The sequence below is a fragment of the Marmota flaviventris genome, chromosome 9 (assembly GCF_047511675.1).
Source record: "Marmota flaviventris isolate mMarFla1 chromosome 9, mMarFla1.hap1, whole genome shotgun sequence".
NCBI lineage: Eukaryota > Metazoa > Chordata > Mammalia > Rodentia > Sciuridae > Marmota > Marmota flaviventris.
The window spans coordinates 1,404,408-1,425,085 of NC_092506.1; the positions used below are offsets into that span (position 1 = coordinate 1,404,408).

The window sequence follows — 20,678 nt, forward strand, 5'->3', positions numbered from 1 at the left end:
GTCTGTTTCATTCTACTGTCTTTCCTATTCCCACATCCCCTCCCTTCCCTCCCATCACTTCCCTCTACCTAATCTAAGGTCACACTGTTCTTCCCTAGTGCCCCCCAACTTATTGTGAATTAACATCTCCCTATTAGATAAAACATTCAGCCTTGGGTTTTGTGGATTGGCTTATTTCCCTTAGCATGATATTCTCCAACTCCAACCATTTACTAGCAAATGCCATAATTTCACTCTTCTTTAAAGCTGAGTAATATTCCATTGAGTATGTATACCACAGTTTCTTTATCCATTCATCTATTGAGGGACATCTAGGTTGGTTCCATAGTCTGGCTATTGTGAATTGAGCTGCTATAAACATTGGTGTGGCTGTGTTACTATAGTGTGCTGGTTTTAAGTCCTTTGGGTATAGAGCAAGGAGTGGGACAGCTGTATCATTGTCAAGGGTACTGATCTGAAGTTTTCTTCCCTCTGGTTTTGGTTTCAGGGTGACGCTGGCTTCATAGGATGAGTTTGGTTGTATTCCTTCCTTTTGTTTTTCATGGAATAATTTGACAAGGATTGGCATTCTTCTTTAAAGGTCTGGCAGAGTGTGGTTGGAAATCCACCTGGTCCTGGGCTTTGCTTGTTGGAAGGCTTTTTATAGATGCTTCAATTTCATTACTTGAAATTCATCTATTTAAGTTTTCTGTATCCTCCTGGCCCTATGTCTCTAGGAATTTGTCCATATCCTCAAGATTTTCTATCTTATCGGGGTATAAACTTCCAAGATAGTTTCTGATGATACTTGGATTCAGTGGTGTTTGTGGTGAAATTTCCTTTTTCATCTCAGATTTTGATAATTTTGAGTTCGTTTTTTCCTTTGGCTAGTTTGGCTAAGGATTTATCAATTTTGTTTATCCTTTCAAAACCCCTTTTGGTTTCCTTGATCCTTTGTATGGCTTTTTTAAATCTCCATTTGATTGATTTTGGCTCTGATTTTAATTATTTTCTGTCTTCTATTAATTTTGGTGTTGGTTTGCTCTTCTTTTTCTAGGACTTTGAGGTGCAATGTTAGATTATTTATTTGGTATCTTTCTATTCTCAATTACATGGGCTTTCCTCTTAGAGTCGCCTTCATACTGTCCCAGAGATTTTGGTATATTTTATCACTCTTCTCATTTACTTCTAAGAACTTTTTATTTCTCCCCTGATTTTTTCTACTATCCATTCTTCATTCAAAGGTGTATTTTTTAATCTCCATGCATTGAGTGGTGTCTATTTTTTTTTATCTTATCATTGATTTCTAATTTCATTCCATTATGATCTGATAGAATGCAAACTATTACCTGTATTTTTTTGTATTTGCTAAGATTTACTTTGTGACCTAAAATATGCTCTACTTTAGACAATGTTCCATGTGCTGCTGCAAATATAGTTAATCCAGTCACTGATGGATGAAATAGTGTGTACATGCTTTTAGGTTCATCCCACTCATTGATTTTTTAGTTCTGTAGAATCTTTAGTTTATGTCTGGATGAGCTCTCTAGTTGTGAGGGAGGTGTGTTAAGATTACCCAGTATTATTATGTTGTGTCTATTTTATTATTAATATTGAGAAGCATTTGTTTGAAGTATGAAGATGCACCATTGTTTGGGACATAAATATTTATGGGGCATTATATCTTACTGATGTAGGACTCTCTTAAGCAGTATGAAATGCCTTCTTTGTCTTTTCTGATTAACCTTGGCTTGAACTCCACTTTATCTGATATGGGAATAGCTACCCCTGCTTGTTTGCAAGATCCATGGGAACGGTGCATTTCTTCTCCTCCTTTCACCTTCATTCTGTGGATGTCTTGCCTGTGAGTGAGTCTTTTACAGATGGCGTATTGTTGGGTGTTGTTTCTAATCCAATCTGCCAAATTCACCCTCCCTCCTCCCTCCTCCCTCCCTCCTTCCTTCCCTCCCTCCCTCTCTCCCTCCTTCCTTCCTTCCCTCCCTCCCTCACTTCCTTCCTCCCTCCTTCCTTCCTTCCCTCCCTCCCTCTCTCCCCCTCCCTCCCTCCCTTCCTTCCTTCCCTCCCTCCCTCCCTCACTTCCTTCCTCCCTCCTTCCTTCCTTCCCTCCCTCTCTCCCCCTCCCTCCCTCCCTTCCTTCCTTCCCTCCCTCCCTCCCTCACTTCCTTCCTCCCTCCCTCCCTCCTCTCTCCTCCTTCCCTCCCTCCCTCCCTCCTTCCTCCCTCCCCCTCCCTCCCTTCCTCTCTCCTCCCTCCCTCCCCCTCCCTCCCTCCCTCCCTCCTTCCTCTCTCCTCCCTCCCTCCCTCCCTCCTTCCTTCCTCCCCTCCCTCCCTCTCTCCCCCCTCACTCCCTCCCTTCCTTCCCTCCCTCCCTCCTTCCTTCTTTTCATTTTCTTTTGTGCCAGGAACTGGACCCAGGGGTGTTTGACCACTGACCACATCCACAGTCCTTTTTAAAGCAATTTGAGGCAGTCTTGCTAAGTTGCTTAGGGCCTTGATAAGTTGCTGAGGCTCCTCCTGCTTCAGGCTCCTGAGCCACTGGGACTGCAGATGTGTGCATCTGGCCAACCTATGTCTTTCTATACACACACACACACACACACACACATATTTCGATTGTTGGTGGACCACTATTTTATTCCTTTATTCATATGCGGTGCCTCACATGTGAGGCAAGTGTGCTACCACCAGGCCCCAACCCAGCCCGACCTGTGTCTTGTGACTGAGGAGTTTAGACTATTTACTGATTTTTATTTTGATTCATTTCTAATGTCTGAATTGAAATTCTCCTTTAATTGACTGTTCTTCTAGTGTAATTCCTCCCTGTGTTGGTCTTCATGAAAGACTTTATTGAGTCTATTCTGTAGTGCAGGCTTTCTAGTTATGAATTCTTTTAGCTTCTGTTTGTCATGGAAGGTTTTTGTTTCCTCTTAAACTCTGAAGCTTACCTTTGCTGGGTGTAGTGTTGTTGGTTGGCACCCCTTTTTCTTTCAAGGCTTGGTATATGTTGTCACAGGTCCTCCTGGATTTTTGGTCTCTACATGTGACCAGCCATTTTTCTTTAAAAATTCTATCCTTATTCTGTATGTTGGGCATTTCCATGATAATGTGTCTTGGAGTGGATCTGTTGTGTTTTGTATATTTAGAGTCTTATATGTCTCTTGTATTTGAATTTCCATCTCATTTTAAGGTTTTGGAAAATTTCTGATATTATTTCATTGAAAAGATTGTGCGTCCTTTAGCTTGTGTCTCAGAGCCCTCCTCTCCCCCAGTGAGTCTTAAATCTGGCCTTTTCAGGTTATACCAGGTTTTTTGAATATTCTGTTCATGTTCTTTCTATTAACATCTTTTCTTTATTGTAGACTTTATTTCAAGATTATATACTTTGTCTTGGATCCTGAAAATTTATCTTCAAACTGGTCTAATCTGTTTGTGATGCTTCCCGCTGAATTTTTGATCTGGGTCATTGATTCCGTCTGAGGATATCAGCTTGACTCCTTTAGAGGATCTCATCTCTTTATTGACGTCATCTCTCCGTTCCTGCATTTCCCCCTGGTTTCTCTCCTCGCTCCTTCTCTCAGCTCACAGAGCAGTCTGACTGGGAGCTCCCTACGGTTGGCTCCTCTCTGGCTGTCCCCACCATGATGCAGTGAGGTCATGAAGCCTCATGCCCTGTCTGCAGGTTTGCGCCCCTCTCTTCCGTATCGTTTGTGTGTCTACCATCTATCAGTAGATTTCTGCCTTCTTCTTTTAATCCAATTGCTTCTTCGTTAGCTTCTTTCTCTTAAGAGCCCTGGGTTGGGCGAATACCACGATAATGATATTTAAGTGGACATGTGACCTTGCTCATCCCAATATCAGCAGGCTTTAAGAGGTGCCACTGAGCCCTGTTTATTATGACCACTCCGGAGGCACCCTCGTACCACTCAACAAGAAGCAAGAATTCCCTGCGATTGTTCTCTATGGTCCGTCAAGTTCAGGTATAAGTGTATAACAAAGTTCTGGAATAGGTCAAATAATTGGTTGTTAAGTGTATCAAACTTACTGTAACCTTAGGTGAGCACTGTAACAGGAGAGGAAGAAAGACTGGGCAAAAAGGGCAGGGAAAAATTGAGACAGAGAGAGAGAGAGAGAGAGAGAGAGAGAGAAGATATAGAGGAATAGTTCACACCAAGGTATAAAGGGGAATAGAAGAATGATTGGAATTTGAGGTAGTGGCCGATAATGTCAGAAGACAAACAGGGACAAACTAGAGCTAGAGAAAAAAGATGCGAGGAGAGAGAAAGATGATTCCCAGGCTTCAAACCATTAGATGAAATGGATTCTGATGGTTTGCAGGTACAATGGTGGCTATTGGTTAACAGTCATTCAAGTCAATGGGTCATTTAGATGATCAGGGTTGACCCTAGAGTCACTCACGGTAAACCGAGTGGAGGTGAAGAGAATTCTTGTTGACTCTGGGTTTGGATTTCACCGGGGGTTGCAGGTTTCGCAGATGTCCACCCGTCTTTGGCTGTGATCTCTCCTGGGTTCCAGGGCCACAGGAGCCAACTCCCTCTCAGCTCAGGGCCCTGCAGCTGGATGCTCAGAGGGTCAGTGCTGTGGGTTGGCTGTTTTTGTTGTGTGCAGTCTTCGATGCGGGCTCCAGAGGGTCCTGCTGCGCCCGACAAGTGCGGGCAGCTAAACTTAAGGTCTCTTGAGTGAATTTCCTGGGACACCAAATAAAACACAGACACACACTTTACCTTTAAATCAAGCTTCAGGACGGCTCCTCCACTCTCAGCCTCAAGCTCCCCAGATGAGAGAGCGAGGAAAGTCTCCAGAGGCTGGAGAGAGAGGGCACATTCAGAAGTGAGCTTTTATTGGGGGGACCCTCATTCTTAGAAAGTTCCATCCAAAAAAGGTTGAGAGGGGCAGGGTTACAAGGACAGGAGTAATTCGACCCCTGGGGCTGCGGGAGGGCACGTCTACACCTGAAGACACAGGATGGGGCAACATGGGGGTCGCTACAAAGGTAACCCACAGCCTCTTCCAGTCACAGGAAGGGAAATGCTACTCATGCAGGGTGACGGCCCTCCACATTGTCCCTGTGTGGCAGTGGGTCACCATGTCCCTGCCCCCATCCAGGACCCTTTCCACACCATGCGGATGCAGGGGGCTGTCTGTGAGCGCAGGGACCCTGGTTGTGGGTTTTCCACAGGTGCCCCCCGCTGACGCCGTCCTCCAATGCTCTAGTGAAGGGTCTCAGGTGGTTCACCTGGGCTCTAGTTCCCCCTGCCCCGGTTTTGATTGGTGGGGGTTGATCCCTTTGTAACTAAGTCTGATGCCAAGTTCCCCTAGTTTCCGAACAACGCCCTGTCACTTTCCAGTTGTGATCCTGGCTCCAGCCGTGCACGTGCTAAGGCTGGATTCGGCCCTTCCTGCTGCATCACCTCCCGCAATTCCCTGCTGGGTCTCCGTGTCACTGGATACTCAGGCAGCTTCCTTTTGTGTGGCCCTGCAACCCTGGGGACATTCTCTAGGCTTCCCATGATGCCTTCCCCCACTGTTGCTGGTCAGGGCCTGTTGTCCCCATGTCCCTCTGTTGGGGGACAGAGCTGCTGGTTGCTGTCTCTGAGTCGAGTGATGCTGTGCAGGGCTTCCTGCCCTCTCCTGGGTTGTAGAGGCTGAGCAGCCCTTCCTGGCACAGGTCCCCACCAGCCCGTTTGTTCCCCTTGTTCATGGAGAGGGGGAGGGGGAGGGGGAGGGAGTTTCAGTGGTTTTCAGCTAGTAGTGGTCCTTCTAGGCCACTAGTGGTCCTTTTGGGGGGTACCAGGGATTGAACTGAGGGGCACTTGACCCCTAGCCACATCCCTAGCTCTACTGTGTAGTTTATTTAGAGACAGGGTCTCACTGAGTTGCTCAGAGCCTGGCTTTTGCTGAGGCTGGCTTTGAACTCGTGATCCTCCTGCCTCAGCCTCCCAAGTCCCTGGGGTTTCAGGTGTGGTCCCCGTGCCTGGCCCTTTCTAGAAGTTCTTTCTGGCTGGATTCTTGAGGACCCACTGAGGGGCCTTCCCCTGGTTTGATTTGCAGCCGTCTGGGTGTGGGGCGTTGCTGGGACCTGCTGGCAAAGGGCTCACAGGTGGCTGGGGGACCCGGCTCCGCTTTCTTTTCACAACTTGGTTTTAAGTTGTTTGTGCTGCTTTAAGGGCCCTGCTGTCACTGTCATGCTTTAAAATTTCCCCGACTTTCCAGATGTTTCTAAGGGGGAGCCTGAGAGGTTTTCTGCCCCCCTCTCTCTGCTGCCCTCCCCTCCCCAGGTTCGGATTCACTGAGGGCACTGGGTCTGCTTGCTACTCGGGACCCCCTGTTCCGGGCTCTCCAGCTCTCAGACTTGGTGAGGTGGAGTCTGAGAGCACCTCAGTCCGCTCTTCCTTCGCTGCCTCCTCTGAGCTGTGAGGAGTCTGACTGCTGCCCGGCGGGCTCCCACCATCCTCCTGCCTCCAACCTGACTGTTCAGTGCAGCTCAAAGTCACTGTGTGAGATGCAGTCCAGGCACTGCGGGAACTGGCTCTGGACTCGATTGACAGCCATTCCGCCTGGGGGCTGCCCAACATGGGGTCCCTCAGGGTAGTTGCAGCAGGTCTCAGGACACCCGGGTGGACCTAGAGCTACAGATTCAAAGCTCTGAATCCCCCACGTCCTCCAGGGAAGGTGGGAGCAGCCAGCTCCTTCCTTCCTCAGCTGTTCTCAGGTGGCAGGCACCTGGCCACTGGCCTGGCCTCCTGGGCTCCTGACGACAGGCAACTGAGGCACCATGAGCATGACTCTCTGCCCCCTCACAGCAAGGCCACCAGTCGCACTCCACCATGGGAAATCAGGTCCTCGGCACCTCGTCTCTCAGCAGACCAGAGAATCAGGCTCAGAAGACAGGTGGCCAATGCAGGGAGCACCACCTCAGGACCTTCTCCTGTGGCCACAGCAGTGCCAGGGTCTGTGCTGCGTGTGCCCAAGCAGAGAAGACAAGCCACGACGCACACACACATGCATGGGAACACGTATGTATGTGCTCACATGTGTGCATGTGTGTGTATGCATGCATGTGCATATGCAGGTGTGTCTGTGTGTACATGAATGTGCATGTATGTGTGTGTACATGTACCCACGTGTGTGCTTACAAGCACATGTGTATGTATGTGTGTGCATGGGCATGCATATGTGTATGAGTGTGTGCATGCATATGGGCATATGTATGTGTGTGCATGCACCCACATGTGAGCATACAAGCACCTGTGTGTGTGCATGCACATTTATGTGTGTATGAGTGTGTGTATGCACCCACATGTGTGCATACAAGTGTGTGTGTATGCATGTGCGTATGAGTGTGTGCATGCATATAGGCATGTGTATGTGTGTGCATGCACCCACATGTGTGCATACAAGCACATGTGTGTGTGCATGCACATTTATGTGTGTATGAGTGTGTGTATGCACCTACATGTGTGCATACAAGTGCATGTGTGTGTATGCATGTGTGTGTGAGTGTGTGCATGCATATGGGCATGCATGTGTATGTGTGAATTTTCTGTGAATGCACCTACAAACTGGCGTAGGTGATTTGGGGGGCTGGCTAAGCAGTTCCTCTGAGGCTGAGTCTTCATGTGTGGCTGGACCTTGAAGTCACAGGTCAGATGGAAGAGGTCACAGGAGGTGCCAGGGTGAGGCAGAGCCCATGAGAATGGCCTGGAACCTGTGGTCTCACTAAGCTGCTGATTGCGTCCACTTCTGTTGCCCCTGACCTTGGTGGCCAGGGTGTCCTGCAGAAGCCAGAGTCCTCTGGAAGGAGCTGAATGCACACACTTGGCCCATGGGCAGGGGAGCAGGAGACATCCAAGGAGACCCAGAGCAGGTGTGGGCCTGGGTGCAGCTTCATGCCTGGAGGTGAATCTGCACAGCAGCAGCAAAGTGTGTGGCTGCCAGGTGGCTGCCCCTCTGGCTGTCTCGGGAGAGCCCTTCCCTATAGCTGCCTCTAAGGAAGGGACTCGGAAGCGTAGCTCCGGGAAGTGGATGCATCACAGAGCCATCTCACTTCCCCTTCCCTCAGCACAAATCAGCTACGCTGTATTCCCCTCTTTTTTGGTTATCTGCACGTGTTGCTCCATTTTCTCTGCCTTTCAGCCTGGGTCTCTCTCCTGTTGACGGATTCCTCCGTAGCCAGGTCCTTCTCCTGAAGAGCCAGTCGGGCGGTCCTCATGTCCACGCTCTTGATTCCTGGGGTTCTCTGGGTCTGTCTTAAGAGTCCGTGTCTCCCATCAGACCTCTGCTTCTCCTGTTCCTTCTCTTTCTGCTGAAGCCCCTCGGGTCTGAACGGCAGCTACTTAACTGCCCACTCCGGGTCTGGTCCGAGGCTGTCTCAGACGGCGCTCCTTCCCGGTCTGTGGCCGCACACCTCCTTGTTAAAGCCGGTCTCAAGGCCTGGAGTAAAAGGCACCGTGGAAGCGGCCATGGGCGTGAGTCGTGGGCTGGGGGCGGTCATTCCGGGGCTTCGCAGGGGAGCATGCGGGCCCAGCCTGCCCTGCAGCTCAGCCTCTCAGACACGTGCACTGGGCCTGCGGCGACTTCCCCAGCACCTGGCCCTGGTTCCCACGGAGGCTCTGCCCCTGCGAGCTGCTGTTCTCTCCTGTCTCTCTCCAACTCGGGGGCCACAGTCTGCCCGGTGACTGCCTCCCCACGGACCTGAGAACAGCTGCTTTCCAATTCCTTGGGCGTTTCTGCTGTGCACAGCTGGAATGCCGACTCCCAAGCTCCTGCATGGCAGGTTTGCCCCCGAGCACTGGCAGAGCCGCTGGCACCCCACCCAGCCTGGCGCTGAATAGACACCCACAACTGGGAAGGCAGCCTGCAAACCTGCGGAGCTCCTGTGGCCTTCAGACGGGGCCTTCAGACGGGCCACTTAGAACCTTTACCATGAGATGCATCCGACACATGAGCATGGGCTGTCTTCCCCACTGAGTCTGATCATCCCTAATTCCTCTCGGTGACATTTTGTGGGTTTAAGTGTCCTAGACTTGTACTTCAATTACATTTGTTCCTGGGCATCTTATTCTTTTAGATGCAGTGGCTTTATTTTCTTATGTTATTACTAGGGTTTGAACCCAGGGGTGCTTAACCACTGAGCCACATCCCCAGTTCTTTCTGTTTTTTGTTTTGAGACGGGCTCTCGCTAAGTTGCTGAGGCTGGCCTTGATTTGGTGCTTCTCCTACCTCAGCCTCCTGGGTTGCAGGGATCGCAGGCCCATGGATGAGGTTGTTTCTGAATGTCCTTTCCGGGTGGCTCGCTGCTGGCGTATGGAGCGCGGCTGGGTTTCGGACACGGGCCTTGCTCCCGTGGCTGCTGTGCTCGGGTCAGCACAGCTGGGTGTGAGTGCTGTGGGACTTGGGTGCCGGGGCCACGTCTCCCGTGGGCGTGATGTCGCTTCGTTGCTCCAACCTGGGGTCCTGTGTTGCCGTTTCTTGTTTTATTGCACCAGGCGGCTGGTATCTGCTGGGGTCTTGGAGTCACGTGGGACCAGCCCAGGCGTGTGTGGACAGACGTGAAGGACACGTGGCACAGGGGCACAGGTGTGCCAGCCAGCCCTGCAGAAGGGCCAGGCCCTGCCATCTGCAACGGGAGGCTGTGGGCATGTGAAATGAGCCAGGCACAGGGGGACCAGGGCGCGTGTGGAATTGCCAGGGCCTGGGGCAGGGGCAGGGGTGGGGCCGGGAAAGGGAGGCCGGAGTCAGTGCCAACTTGTTGTTTACCCCGCGTGCACGTGGGAGGGTGCAGACAGACCGAAGCCCATTAAAGTGAGCAGTCCGCACCTGCCAATCAAAACTAAGGTACTTTTATGAGAGGGAAACCATCTATCTGGCCAATTCGTGTGGAGTCAGGAAGTTGGAAATACATTTAAAAAGTTTTAAAAAGCATTTTCTTCTGAAATCGTTTTTATTTTGTCAGAGCTGAGGACGGAGCCAGGGCCTCAGGCACCAGGTACAGGTGCACAGAGAGCCTCAAGGACAGTGTGGGCAGGAGAGCATCCCACCGGCTTAACCCCTCCCCCAGTGGGCCAACTGTCGCCAGGATCACAGCGAGGAGCCAGCGCAGCACCCGCGTCCCCTGCTGTGCGACTCCCCCTTTCCACCACAGCCACGGCCACGGCACCCTGCCCGCCCGTCTCCTCTCCCACCCACAGCTCCAGGCTCTCCTGCCCCCAGGACTCGCTGCTTCTTTCAGCTTCTGGTCAGGGGTTTTGCGGAGCTTGCCCGGGGGGTTTTGCCTGATGTTTTCCCCGTTAGGCTGCAGGTATGGATTGGGGGCAGCGGAGGGCCAAGGGAGGTGTCTTTCTGCCTGACCTCCCTGCAGACCTTGGCCTGGATCTGCCCGGTTCGGGTGGCACCTCTGGATCCTCTGCTGTGAAGTTCCTGCTGCCCCTCCACAAAGTCCTGGGAAGAGTCCCTGAGAGCAGCCCACACTCAGGGAAAAGGGGTGAACATCGGCCTTCGGGAGCAGGTAATGTAACGTAATTGGTGGGGTGTGAAGCCGTCCTGGTAATCAGGCATTTTATTGGGTACATAATTCCAGTCTACCCAGTGTCCTGTTTTCCTCTGAAGTGTTGTCCCTCGTGTCAGCGTCACTGGGGATCCTGTGGCAGTGGTCACTGACCAGTCCAGAGGCATTGGAGTCTCCCTCCTCCCCACGACCACCTCGCGTCTCTGTGCACAGACGGAGGGGCAGGCAGCACCTCTCCAGAATCCTAGACCTTTCCTTCCAGACTGCTTGGTGCAGTGCCTCAGTGAACCCACGGGGGCCTCACGTGTCAGTTTTGGAAAGTTTTAAGCTAAAAATTCACATTATTAAAAAATTGCAGAACTATTCGGGTACCTATGTCTTTTGGGATGTGTTCTGGTGGGGGAGGTGTTTCAACTAATCCATCCATTACCTCCTCAGCAGCAATAGGAGGCAGGGGACAATTCTACCAGGGCCCAGAGTACCTTGTACATGCCTGGGACAGACATATAGGCTCCGCCTGCACCTCCTGATGTGGGTGCAGGTCCACCTGTCTTCCTGCTGCTCTCTAGGTGAAGGTGGCAGTGAGGTCCCCTCTCCTCCTGATGTGGGTGCAGGTCCACCTCTCTTCCTGCTGCTCTCTAGGTGAAGATGACAGTGAGGTCCCCTCTCCTCCTGATGTGGGTGCAGGTCCACCTCTCTTCCTGCTGTTCTCTAGGTGAAGGTGGCAGTGAGGTCCCCTCTCCTCCTGATGTGGGTGTAGGTCCACCTCTCTTCCTGCTGCTCTCTAGGTGAAGGTGGCAGTGAGGTGCCCTCTCCTCCTCATGTGGGTGTAGGTCCACCTCTCTTCCTGCTGCTCTCTAGGTGAAGGTGGCACTGAGATCCCCTCTCCTCCTGATGTGGGTGTAGGTCCACCTCTATTCCTGATGCTCTCTATGTGAAGGTGGCAGTGAGGTCCCCTCTCCTCCTGATGTGGGTGAGGGTCCACCTCTCTTCCTGCTGCTCTCTAGGTGAAGGTGGCAGTGAGGTCCCCTCTCCTCCTGATGTGGGAGCAGGTCCACCTCTCTTCCTGCTGCTCTCTAGGTGAAGGTGGCAGTGAGGGCCCCTCTCCTCCTGATGTGGGTGTAGGTCCACCTCTCTTCCTGCTGCTCTCTATGTGAAGGTGGCAGTGAGGTCCCCTCTCCTCCTGATGTGGGTGAGGGTCCACCTCTCTTCCTGCTGCTCTCTAGGTGAAGGTGACAGTGAGGTCCCCCTCTCCTCCTGATGTGGGAGCAGGTCCACCTCTCTTCCTGCTGCTCTCCAGGTGAAGGTGGCAGTGAGGTCCCCTCTCCTCCTGATGTGGGTGCAGGTCCACCTCTCTTCCTGCTGCTCTCTAGGTGAAGATGACAGTGAGGTCCCCTCTCCTCCTGATGTGGGTGCCTGTCCACCTCTCTTCCTGCTGCTCTCCAGGTGAAGGTGGCAGTGAGGTCCCCTCTCCTCCTGATGTGGGTGCCTGTCCACCTCTCTTCCTGCTGCTCTCTATGTGAAGGTGGCAGTGAGGTCCCCTCTCCTCCTGATGTGGGTGTAGGTCCACCTCTCTTCCTGCTGCTCTCTAGGTGAAGATGACAGTGAGGTCCCCTCTCCTCCTGATGTGGGTGAGGGTCCGCGTCTCTTCCTGCTGCTCTCTAGGTGAAGGTGGCAGTGAGGTCCCCTCTCCTCCTGATGTGGGTGCAGGTCCACCTCTCTTCCTGCTGCTCTCTAGGTGAAGGTGGCAGTGAGGTCCCCTCTCCTCCTGATGTGGGTGAGGGTCCACCTCTCTTCCTGCTGCTCTCTAGGTGAAGATGACAGTGAGGTCCCCTCTCCTCCTGATGTGGGAGCAGGTCCACCTCTCTTCCTGCTGCTCTCTAGGTGAAGGTGGCAGTGAGGTCCCCTCTCCTCCTGATGTGGGTGAGGGTCCGCGTCTCTTCCTGCTGCTCTCTAGGTGAAGGTGGCAGTGAGGTCCCCTCTCCTCCTGATGTGGGTGCCTGTCCACCTCTCTTCCTGCTGCTCTCTAGGTGAAGATGACAGTGAGGTCCCCTCTCCTCCTGATGTGGGTGAGGGTCCGCGTCTCTTCCTGCTGCTCTCTAGGTGAAGGTGGCAGTGAGGTCCCCTCTCCTCCTGATGTGGGTGCCTGTCCACCTCTCTTCCTGCTGCTCTCTAGGTGAAGGTGGCAGTGAGGTCCCCTCTCCTCCTGATGTGGGTGCAGGTCCACCTCTCTTCCTGCTGCTCTCTAGGTGAAGGTGGCAGTGAGGTCCCCTCTCCTCCTGATGTGGGTGCAGGTCCACCTCTCTTCCTGCTGCTCTCTAGGTGAAGGTGACAGTGAGGTCCCCTCTCCTCCTGATGTGGGTGCAGGTCCACCTCTCTTCCTGCTGCTCTCTAGGTGAAGGTGGCAGTGAGGTCCCCTCTCCTCCTCATGTGGGTGAGGGTCCACCTCTCTTCCTGCTGCTCTCTAGGTGAAGGTGGCAGTGAGGTCCCCTCTCCTCCTGATGTGGGTGTAGGTCCACCTCTATTCCTGCTGCTCTCTAGGTGAAGGTGGCAGTGAGGTCCCCTCTCCTCCTGATGTGGGTGAGGGTCCACCTCTCTTCCTGCTGCTCTCTAGGTGAAGGTGGCAGTGAGGTCCCCTCTCCTCCTGATGTGGGTGCAGGTCCACCTCTCTTCCTGCTGCTCTCTAGGTGAAGGTGGCAGTGAGGTCCCCTCTCCTCCTGATGTGTGTGTAGGTCCACCTCTTTTCCTGCTGCTCTCTATGTGAAGGTGGCAGTGAGGTCCCCTCTCCTCCTGATGTGGGTGAGGGTCCACCTCTCTTCCTGCTGCTCTCTAGGTGAAGATGACAGTGAGGTCCCCTCTCCTCCTGATGTAGGTGCAGGTCCACCTGTCTTCCTGCTGCTCTCTAGGTGAAGGTGGCAGTGAGGTCCCCTCTCCTCCTGATGTGGGTGTAGGTCCACCTCTCTTCACAGGTGAATTGTTCCTGTGTTTTCTGATGTCCTCGTTGATCTGCTCTTGGGTTCCCTCACTCTTCCTGTGTGTCTCATCTCTACATCATTAACTCCTCTCCAACATTTATTCCTCTTTTTTTTGCCTGCTGTTTATTTTATTTCCTGTCTTTTATCTTGATTTCTGGAGAGAAGCTCATTCACTCGTGTCTGAGCTGTCCTCTTTGGTATTGTATCATCTTCCGCGTGACCAGCATGCTAGCTTCATCCTAGAGGACCTAAGCATAGAAGTTAACTGGTGAGATCAAAATAAACACACATAAACTCAATTTGCCTTTTTCTTAACCAGGTCTGAGATGGCCCCCCTGGCTCCTTCCTTGAGCCACCTGGTGGGGCAGCGAGGTTTATACAAGAGACTAGCGGGAGAGAGGAAGGGCATGCCAGAGAGTGGCCTTTTATTGGGGAACAAGGAATTCAGGGGAAAATTCCATCCAATGAAGGTCGAGGGGGACAGCATTCCAAGGTCAGGGTCAGTGATTGGTCTCAGGGTCAGTGGTCAGTCACACCCCCACATGGATGGGCTCTTGCACCTAAAAAGGGTGGGGATAGGTTCTGACACAGCTTGGTGGGAATGCCTCACACCCAGTCTGGGAGGTGCCCAATCACGTGTGAGAATGGCTTCCCAGAGTATCATTTAGTGCTTTGGGTCCCCTTGAGCTCTGCTTTAGCTGCACCCCCCTGTTCCTGACAGGCTGTGTTTCAAATTATTTGAAAATTCTCTTTAATATTTCCCTTTTCACTAATAGATTATTTTGGAGTGTTTTGTGGAATTCACAAATATTTGGGAATTTTCTAGTATCTTTCTGAAATTGATTATACTTTCACTCTTCTGTGGACTGAAACTATTTTCCATCATTTATATATTTTTTAAGTTTCCAAGGCTCATTCATGCCTTGGGATATCGCTTCTCTTGGGTTCCTGTGTGGTTTCCTCTGTTGGTGACACATTCTCCACACCCCCAGGTGGTGTGACCATGGAATCATTCAGGTTGTCTGTCAACTTATTAATTTCTTTATTAATTTTTTTCTTTCCATTACTGAGAGTCTGGCAGGATCCCTGGACGGGCTGCTCTTCAGGTCTCTGTAAATAGTCCTCTCTGGAGTTGGTTTATCCGGGGCTTTTGTTTTCCTTTGGATCAAGGTGTGGGAATATTCTAGATTCAGATGAAGTTCCCGATGAAGAAGCACAGCTGAGGTTTTTGGAGGGGTAATAAAATCTGCTATTTGTATTTCAGCAATGTAGTTTAAGCTTGATGCAAATTCATTCTTTTTTCCTGTTTTGGCCCCATGACCAGAGTCTATTTAATGTGAGATCTTTTTACTATGCGTTGCACGTGTTAGGAGTAAACGCACATTGAATCTGGTAACAGGAAGCCCTGAGAGTCCAGTGTTGAAGTCGGAGCGTGACCTTAGCTGCGGTGTGTCCCCTTCTCCTTTCAGATCTTTTCAGTTTGGGAGCTCTGTTGTTAGGCACACGCACGTTTAGGATTTCCACATCTTCTTGGAGAACTAGTGCCTCTGTCATTTTGTAATGCTTTATTTTCTTGAAAACATGTCTTTGTCCAAGGTCTATTTTTTCGGAATTTAGTGTAACTCCTTAGCTTTGGGTTGGTTCAGGCTTTCATGGCTCACATCACCATCTTTCACTCTTAACACACACACACACACAAGTCAAAGTGGGTTTTAGACTACATAGAATTAGATCTGGCTGTTTATCCAAGGTGACAATATCTGCCTTTTAACTCCTCTCTTTAGATGGATGACTGTGGCGGATTGGGTTAAGCAGACAGTTAGCCCTCCCTCCACATCTGTGGATTCTGGACCCACGGGTTCAACCAGTTGTCCCTTTTAAGATTCTGTGGTCTTCTTGCTTGCCTGGTGTGCAATGAGAAATCTGCTGTCAGTCACACCTTGACCCACCTGTGTGGCCTAAGGTGGATCTTTTCTCTGACTTTGGTTTTCAGTAATTTGAGTATACCTTGTTAGGGTGTATTTCTTTTGAGTATAATTCTGTATGATGTTGTCCTAGATTTTTGGATCTGTGAATTGATGTCTTTCACTAATTGTGATAAGTGCCCGGTCATGATTCCTTCAACTGTGTCTTCTGCCTCCATTTCCCCTCCTTCTCTGGGTTTGGAACTGCCTGTGTATTAGTCCATTTTATTCTGTCCACAGCTCTTGGATGCGCTCTTCTGCTTTCTCTGCCATTGTGTTTCCTCTTGCCTTTCTTTGGTAAGTCGTGGAGACCCATTTCCACTCGCTTGCATGTGTGGACTCTGCTGAAGGGCACCTTGAGGCATTCTGCGTCTCCATTACTGTTTTTATTTCTAGAATTTCTATTTTTTAAAAAGGCCATTCTTTCTTCTACATGCTAGATCTACCTATCTGACCTTGCGTGTTGCTCATCTCCCAAGTTAATGATTGCTGCCGAGATCCACTTCCTAATGCAGTCACAGTCTGAGGTTCGGGGGGACTGCTCAACAGGTGAATGTTGGGGGCACATTCCGCCCATTAGCCCCACCCCCTTTAAAGCACCCTTTGTCCTCACCGGACCTCTCTCCCTTCCCTCCCTCCCTGCAGCCTCCCCCAAGGCCTGCCTGAGCACCCTGAGGGGCTGCCCTTGGGAGCTGCCCTCAGCCACCCAGGCCCTGCCCGCCACCTCAGTGGGCCCCAGTGTGTGTTAAATGAACCAACTGAGGGTCCAGGGGTGAGACTTGATGGGGGTCCTGAAAAGCAGAACAGCCTTAGGGTGGGGAGGGAATTTTCAGGGAAAGAACCACAGGAGAGCAGGATTTGGGTGAGGAGGTCTGTTCTCTGGAGTCTGATCTGTCCCTTAAGCAGGCACTAGAGCAGGTGGCCTCAGGCATTCCTAAGGAGTCCCCAGAGGGGTGCAGAAACACCCCAAATCCCCAGGGGAAGCCCCCTGGGCCTCCATGATGAGAGATGGCAGAGGCAGGGAGACTGGGAACAGGGAAGAGTAGAGGAAGGCCCTGTGGGAAGTGCCCAGGTAGGGGTGTGGGAGGCTTGGGCTGCAAAGGCAGCAGTGTGGGGGTGGGGAGGGGGAGGGGGTGAGGGAGGCCTGGGGGGGAAGGGGAGAAGGGCAGCGGGTGTGTGGGGTGGGGGCAGGGAAGGGTGGGTTTGAGTGGGGTGGGGGGAAGGGCGGGGTTGAGTGGGGTGGGGGGAAGGGCGGGGTTGAGTGGGGTGGGGGCGGGGAAGGTCAGGACAGATTTTCAGACTGTGACTGGGTGCAGGGGTCCAGGAGGGAGCAGCCAGCAGGAAGGTGACTGTGTCCTACAGAGAGCCAGGGAGCAGGGTCCCTGGGTCTGCAGCCTGAGGACACCAGATGCAGAGAGGCCTCAGGTGCTGGGCGCCCGGCTGCAGGTGGGCTGGGCCAGGGGATCCAGGCTCACAGCAGCCCTTCCACGTGGTTCCTCCTGAGCATCGGGAAGTGAGTGCAAGGCTGGGAGTGGAATGGCCATGGTCAGGCCTCTCTGAGGGCTTTGAGGGGCAGACCCAGGGGCCAGCCAGTTTCCATGTGCCATCCCTCTCCTCAGCCCTCTCACTGTGCTGACCAAGACCAGCTCTAGCTGGCCAGGAGTAGGCTGGCTGAACTGTAGAGGGTGCTTCCTGGGCACAGCCCCTGCTCCTGCTGGGCAGATGGACCTGCTTAACGCTCAGGTTCTCTGCCAGCACTCCAGCGTGATCCACAGCTCTCATTCCATCTCCTCCCATGAAAATGCTACAGTAATCCCCTTACTCACATTCTGCTTCCCAGACGGAGCTGTGGTGAAGTCACCAATAAATCAGATCCAATGAGTGTCGGGAGCCCTGGAAGCCTACCGTTGGAGCCTTAGGTCTTGCATTAGCAGCACACAGGGGCTCAGCAGCTGGACTGGCAGCAGCAGGGCTTGCAACAGCTGGACTGGCAGCAGCAGGGCTTGCAGCAGCTGGTCTGGCAGCAGGAGGGCTTGCAGCAGCTGTCCTGGCAGCAGCAGGGCTTGCAACAGCTGGACTGGCAGCAGCAGGGCTTGCAGCAGCTGGACTTGCAGCAGCAGGGCTTGCAACAGCTGTCCTGGCAGCAGCAGGGCTTGCAACAGCTGGACTGGCAGCAGCAGGGCTTGCAGCAGCTGTCCTGGCAGCAGCAGGGCTTGCAGCAGCTGGACTGGCAGCAGGAGGGCTTGCAGCAGCTGTCCTGGCAGCAGCAGGGCTTGCAACAGCTGGACTGGCAGCAGCAGGGCTTGCAGCAGCTGTCCTGGCAGCAGCAGGGTTTGCAGCAGCTGGTCTGGCAGCAGGAGGGCTTGCAGCAGCTGTCCTGGCAGCAGCAGGGCTTGCAACAGCTGGACTGGCAGCAGCAGGGCTTGCAGCAGCTGGACTTGCAGCAGCAGGGCTTGCAACAGCTGTCCTGGCAGCAGCAGGGCTTGCAGCAGCTGGACTGGCAGCAGCAGGGCTTGCAGCAGCTGTCCTGGCAGCAGCAGGGCTTGCAACAGCTGGACTGGCAGCAGCAGGGCTTGCAGCAGCTGTCCTGGCAGCAGCAGGGCTTGCAACAGCTGGACTGGCAGCAGCAGGGCTTGCAGCAGCTGTCCTGGCAGCAGCAGGGATTGCAGCAGCTGACCTGGCAGCAGCTGGACTTGCAGCCCCCACAGGAGCCACAGCCCCCTTTGCAGCCCCCACAGGAGCCACAGCCCCCCTTGCAGCCCCCACAGGAGCCACAGCTGGAGCAGGAACAGGCTGGCACACAGCAGCACACGGGCTTGCAGCAGCACACGGGCTTGCAGCAGCTGGAGCCACAGCCCCCACAGCTGGAGCCACAGCCCCCGGAGCAGCCACAGCAGGTCATGGTTCTGGAGGTGGAGGGTGGAGGAGGTGAGAGCAGCAGGTGGAGAGGGAGGAGTGAGGTGTGGGGCCTCCGGAGGAGCCAGGGCTTTATATCCCTGCCAGGGTCAGGTGTGAAGCTGGACACTGGTCACTTCCTGTCTCTGTCTCTGTTTTCCCAGGAGGTCATGTGCTGTGGTAAAGCAACACAAACTCCACTTCACCCTGTGACTTGCTTCCTACTTACACTTTTCCCTTTCTACACCTCAGGGTCCAGCTGTTGCTGGCTCTGGTGACCCTTGGTGGGGGGTGAGCTTCTCCACCCCTGCACAGTGCCTTTTACTGCTGGGTGCCCATGGTTACTCCCAAAGGTGGGACATTGTGAAACTTTTCTGATATTCTGTGTTCAATGTTTATGTCCGGGCTCTTTGGATTCTTGGTCCAAGTTTATCATGACTAAGGTCATGTTCTCCACCATGTCTGGGAGGAGAAAGTTCCAGAAAGATTTTTCTGTGCCGTGCAATGTTCTGAGGAGTGCAGCTCCTCTGGCTCCTTGTTCCCTAGGCTTCTGTGGCCTCTGTGACCTTGACTGGTCCATGTCATTTTTTGAGGGTCATGGTCTCAGATGTCTAGGGTCTTGGGGTGCTGGGGACGCCTCCCCTCTCTCTCTTGCCCCTGCTCCTGCAGCTCTGCGTGTCTCCCAGTCAACCTGAAGGCTTGGAAGGCTTCCAGGGGCTTCTTCTGCTCACTGACTGTCACATCCTGAGATGGCACCTGCCTGTGCGTCTCCCAAGGGAGCTTAACAGACCCCTAGTGTGTGGCGTGCTCTTCACAGATCCACGGGCAGGGTCCAGTGGCTGCACACTGTCCTCTGGATTGGGCACCTTAGGACCTTGGTCTGTCGGACCAGCAGTCCAGCACCCCTACAGTCTCCCCCACAGTCAGCAGCCTCTCCCTACCTCTGCCCAGGGCGGCCTTGGTCTCTCGCCCAGGGGGCCTGACAGTAGCCTCTTCTCTCCTGCGCACAGCCCCTCCCTCTCTGAGCTTAGTGATTTGGATTCCCTGACTCTGGGGGAACCCCCTTTGCTTGCCGTGTGTGTGCCTCCCTGTGGTATGGTGGACAGCAGGGTTTCCTGTTAGTTTCCACACTGAGTCAGGGTAGGACCTACACTGTCACAGGTGCGGTGGAAATTCTCTAGGGGAAGGTGCAGCTCTCAAGAACAGTGCCGCTCGAAAAAGCAAACAGCCAGTTGGTGGCGGGTAGTGGAGCCTGAGCTCTGGGCTAGGCTAGTCCGCAGGGAAGGCCGGGTTACTCGCTACTGGTTATCCTGTAACCTTGACCGCACGAACTGTGTAATGACAGATGCCATTTAAGGGAAGTTTACTTTCAGAATCTCAACATATAGATTAAAATGCTGTTTAGACAGATGAGGTTGGACTTGGTAAATGGACATGGCCCAGAAGGCAGCAGAGAGGAGACCTGGAGTGGGTCCTGCAAGGGCCAGGCGGCAGGCTGCTGCTCGTCTCCCCGGTGTCCACGGGAGGCCGTCCAGGCAGGCAGAGCAGGAAGCAGTCCAAGGAGTGTGTGAGCCAGGAGGAGCCAGGGAGTCCCACAGATGCTCCCAGAGGGGAACGTGGTGGGCCACGGCCACAGGGGGAGACGCTGCTGGAAGTGACCGCCAGGGCCTGGGCGTGGCTTGGTGGCAGAGTGCTTGCCTAGTGAGCGCAGCCCAGGGCTCCATGCCAGCACTTCCAAAAAAAGAAAAGAAGAAATGAAAACGAAACCCAGATCCCCTTTACACTCACTAGAAAGGTGGCAGCAGGGGTTGGCGCGGGTATGGAGAAACACGGGCCTCGGGGCATGGCTGGTGGGCCCCACTGAGAAAGGAGTTCACGCTTTCCTAAGAAGTTAGATCAGAGTTTCCAGAGGACCCACCCGCTCTTCCTGCCCGCCCCCTGCATTTGCTGGAGAGAAATGGACGCGTGTCTGAACAGGACTGGGACGTGGGTGTAGCCTGACGCACACTAGCCGCCTGTCCATCAGCTGGTACAGGGCAGCCCAGCAGAAGTGAAGGACTTCTGATAGCGCATCAACACCATGTGCCTCAAACACACGGCGCCTCAGGAAGAGGCCGGTCAGAAGGCCACATGCGAGTGGTTCCATAGTATGACCCATGAGTCAAGGCCAGTCTGCAGAAACCAGGCAGGCTCAGTGCTGCCCAAGACCAGGAGCCAGCCGCACAGGCACGAGGGAGGTCCTGGGCTGAAGAGAAGGCCCCGACCGGCAGCGCAGCTCAGGCAGCTTGACGGACCTGCAGTTGTCTGAGAACACGCGACA

The 20,678-nt window shown here is 53.2% G+C and overlaps 1 protein-coding gene across 1 annotated transcript; it reads right to left on the reverse strand.

The window, feature by feature from the left end:
• Positions 1-17,408: 17,408 nt before the first annotated feature.
• Positions 17,409-18,365, reverse strand: LOC139706935 (keratin-associated protein 5-4-like). The gene has a single exon (XM_071616902.1). It carries the CDS (start codon positions 18,363-18,365, stop codon positions 17,409-17,411), a length of 957 nt encoding a protein of 318 aa, XP_071473003.1.
• Positions 18,366-20,678: the final 2,313 nt, after the last annotated feature.

What these genes read in the sequence shown, in the direction of transcription:
- LOC139706935 (XM_071616902.1), bottom strand. Translation starts at nt 18,365, where the DNA reads ATGACCTGCTGTGGCTGCTCCGGGGGCTGTGGCTCCAGCTGTGGGGGC.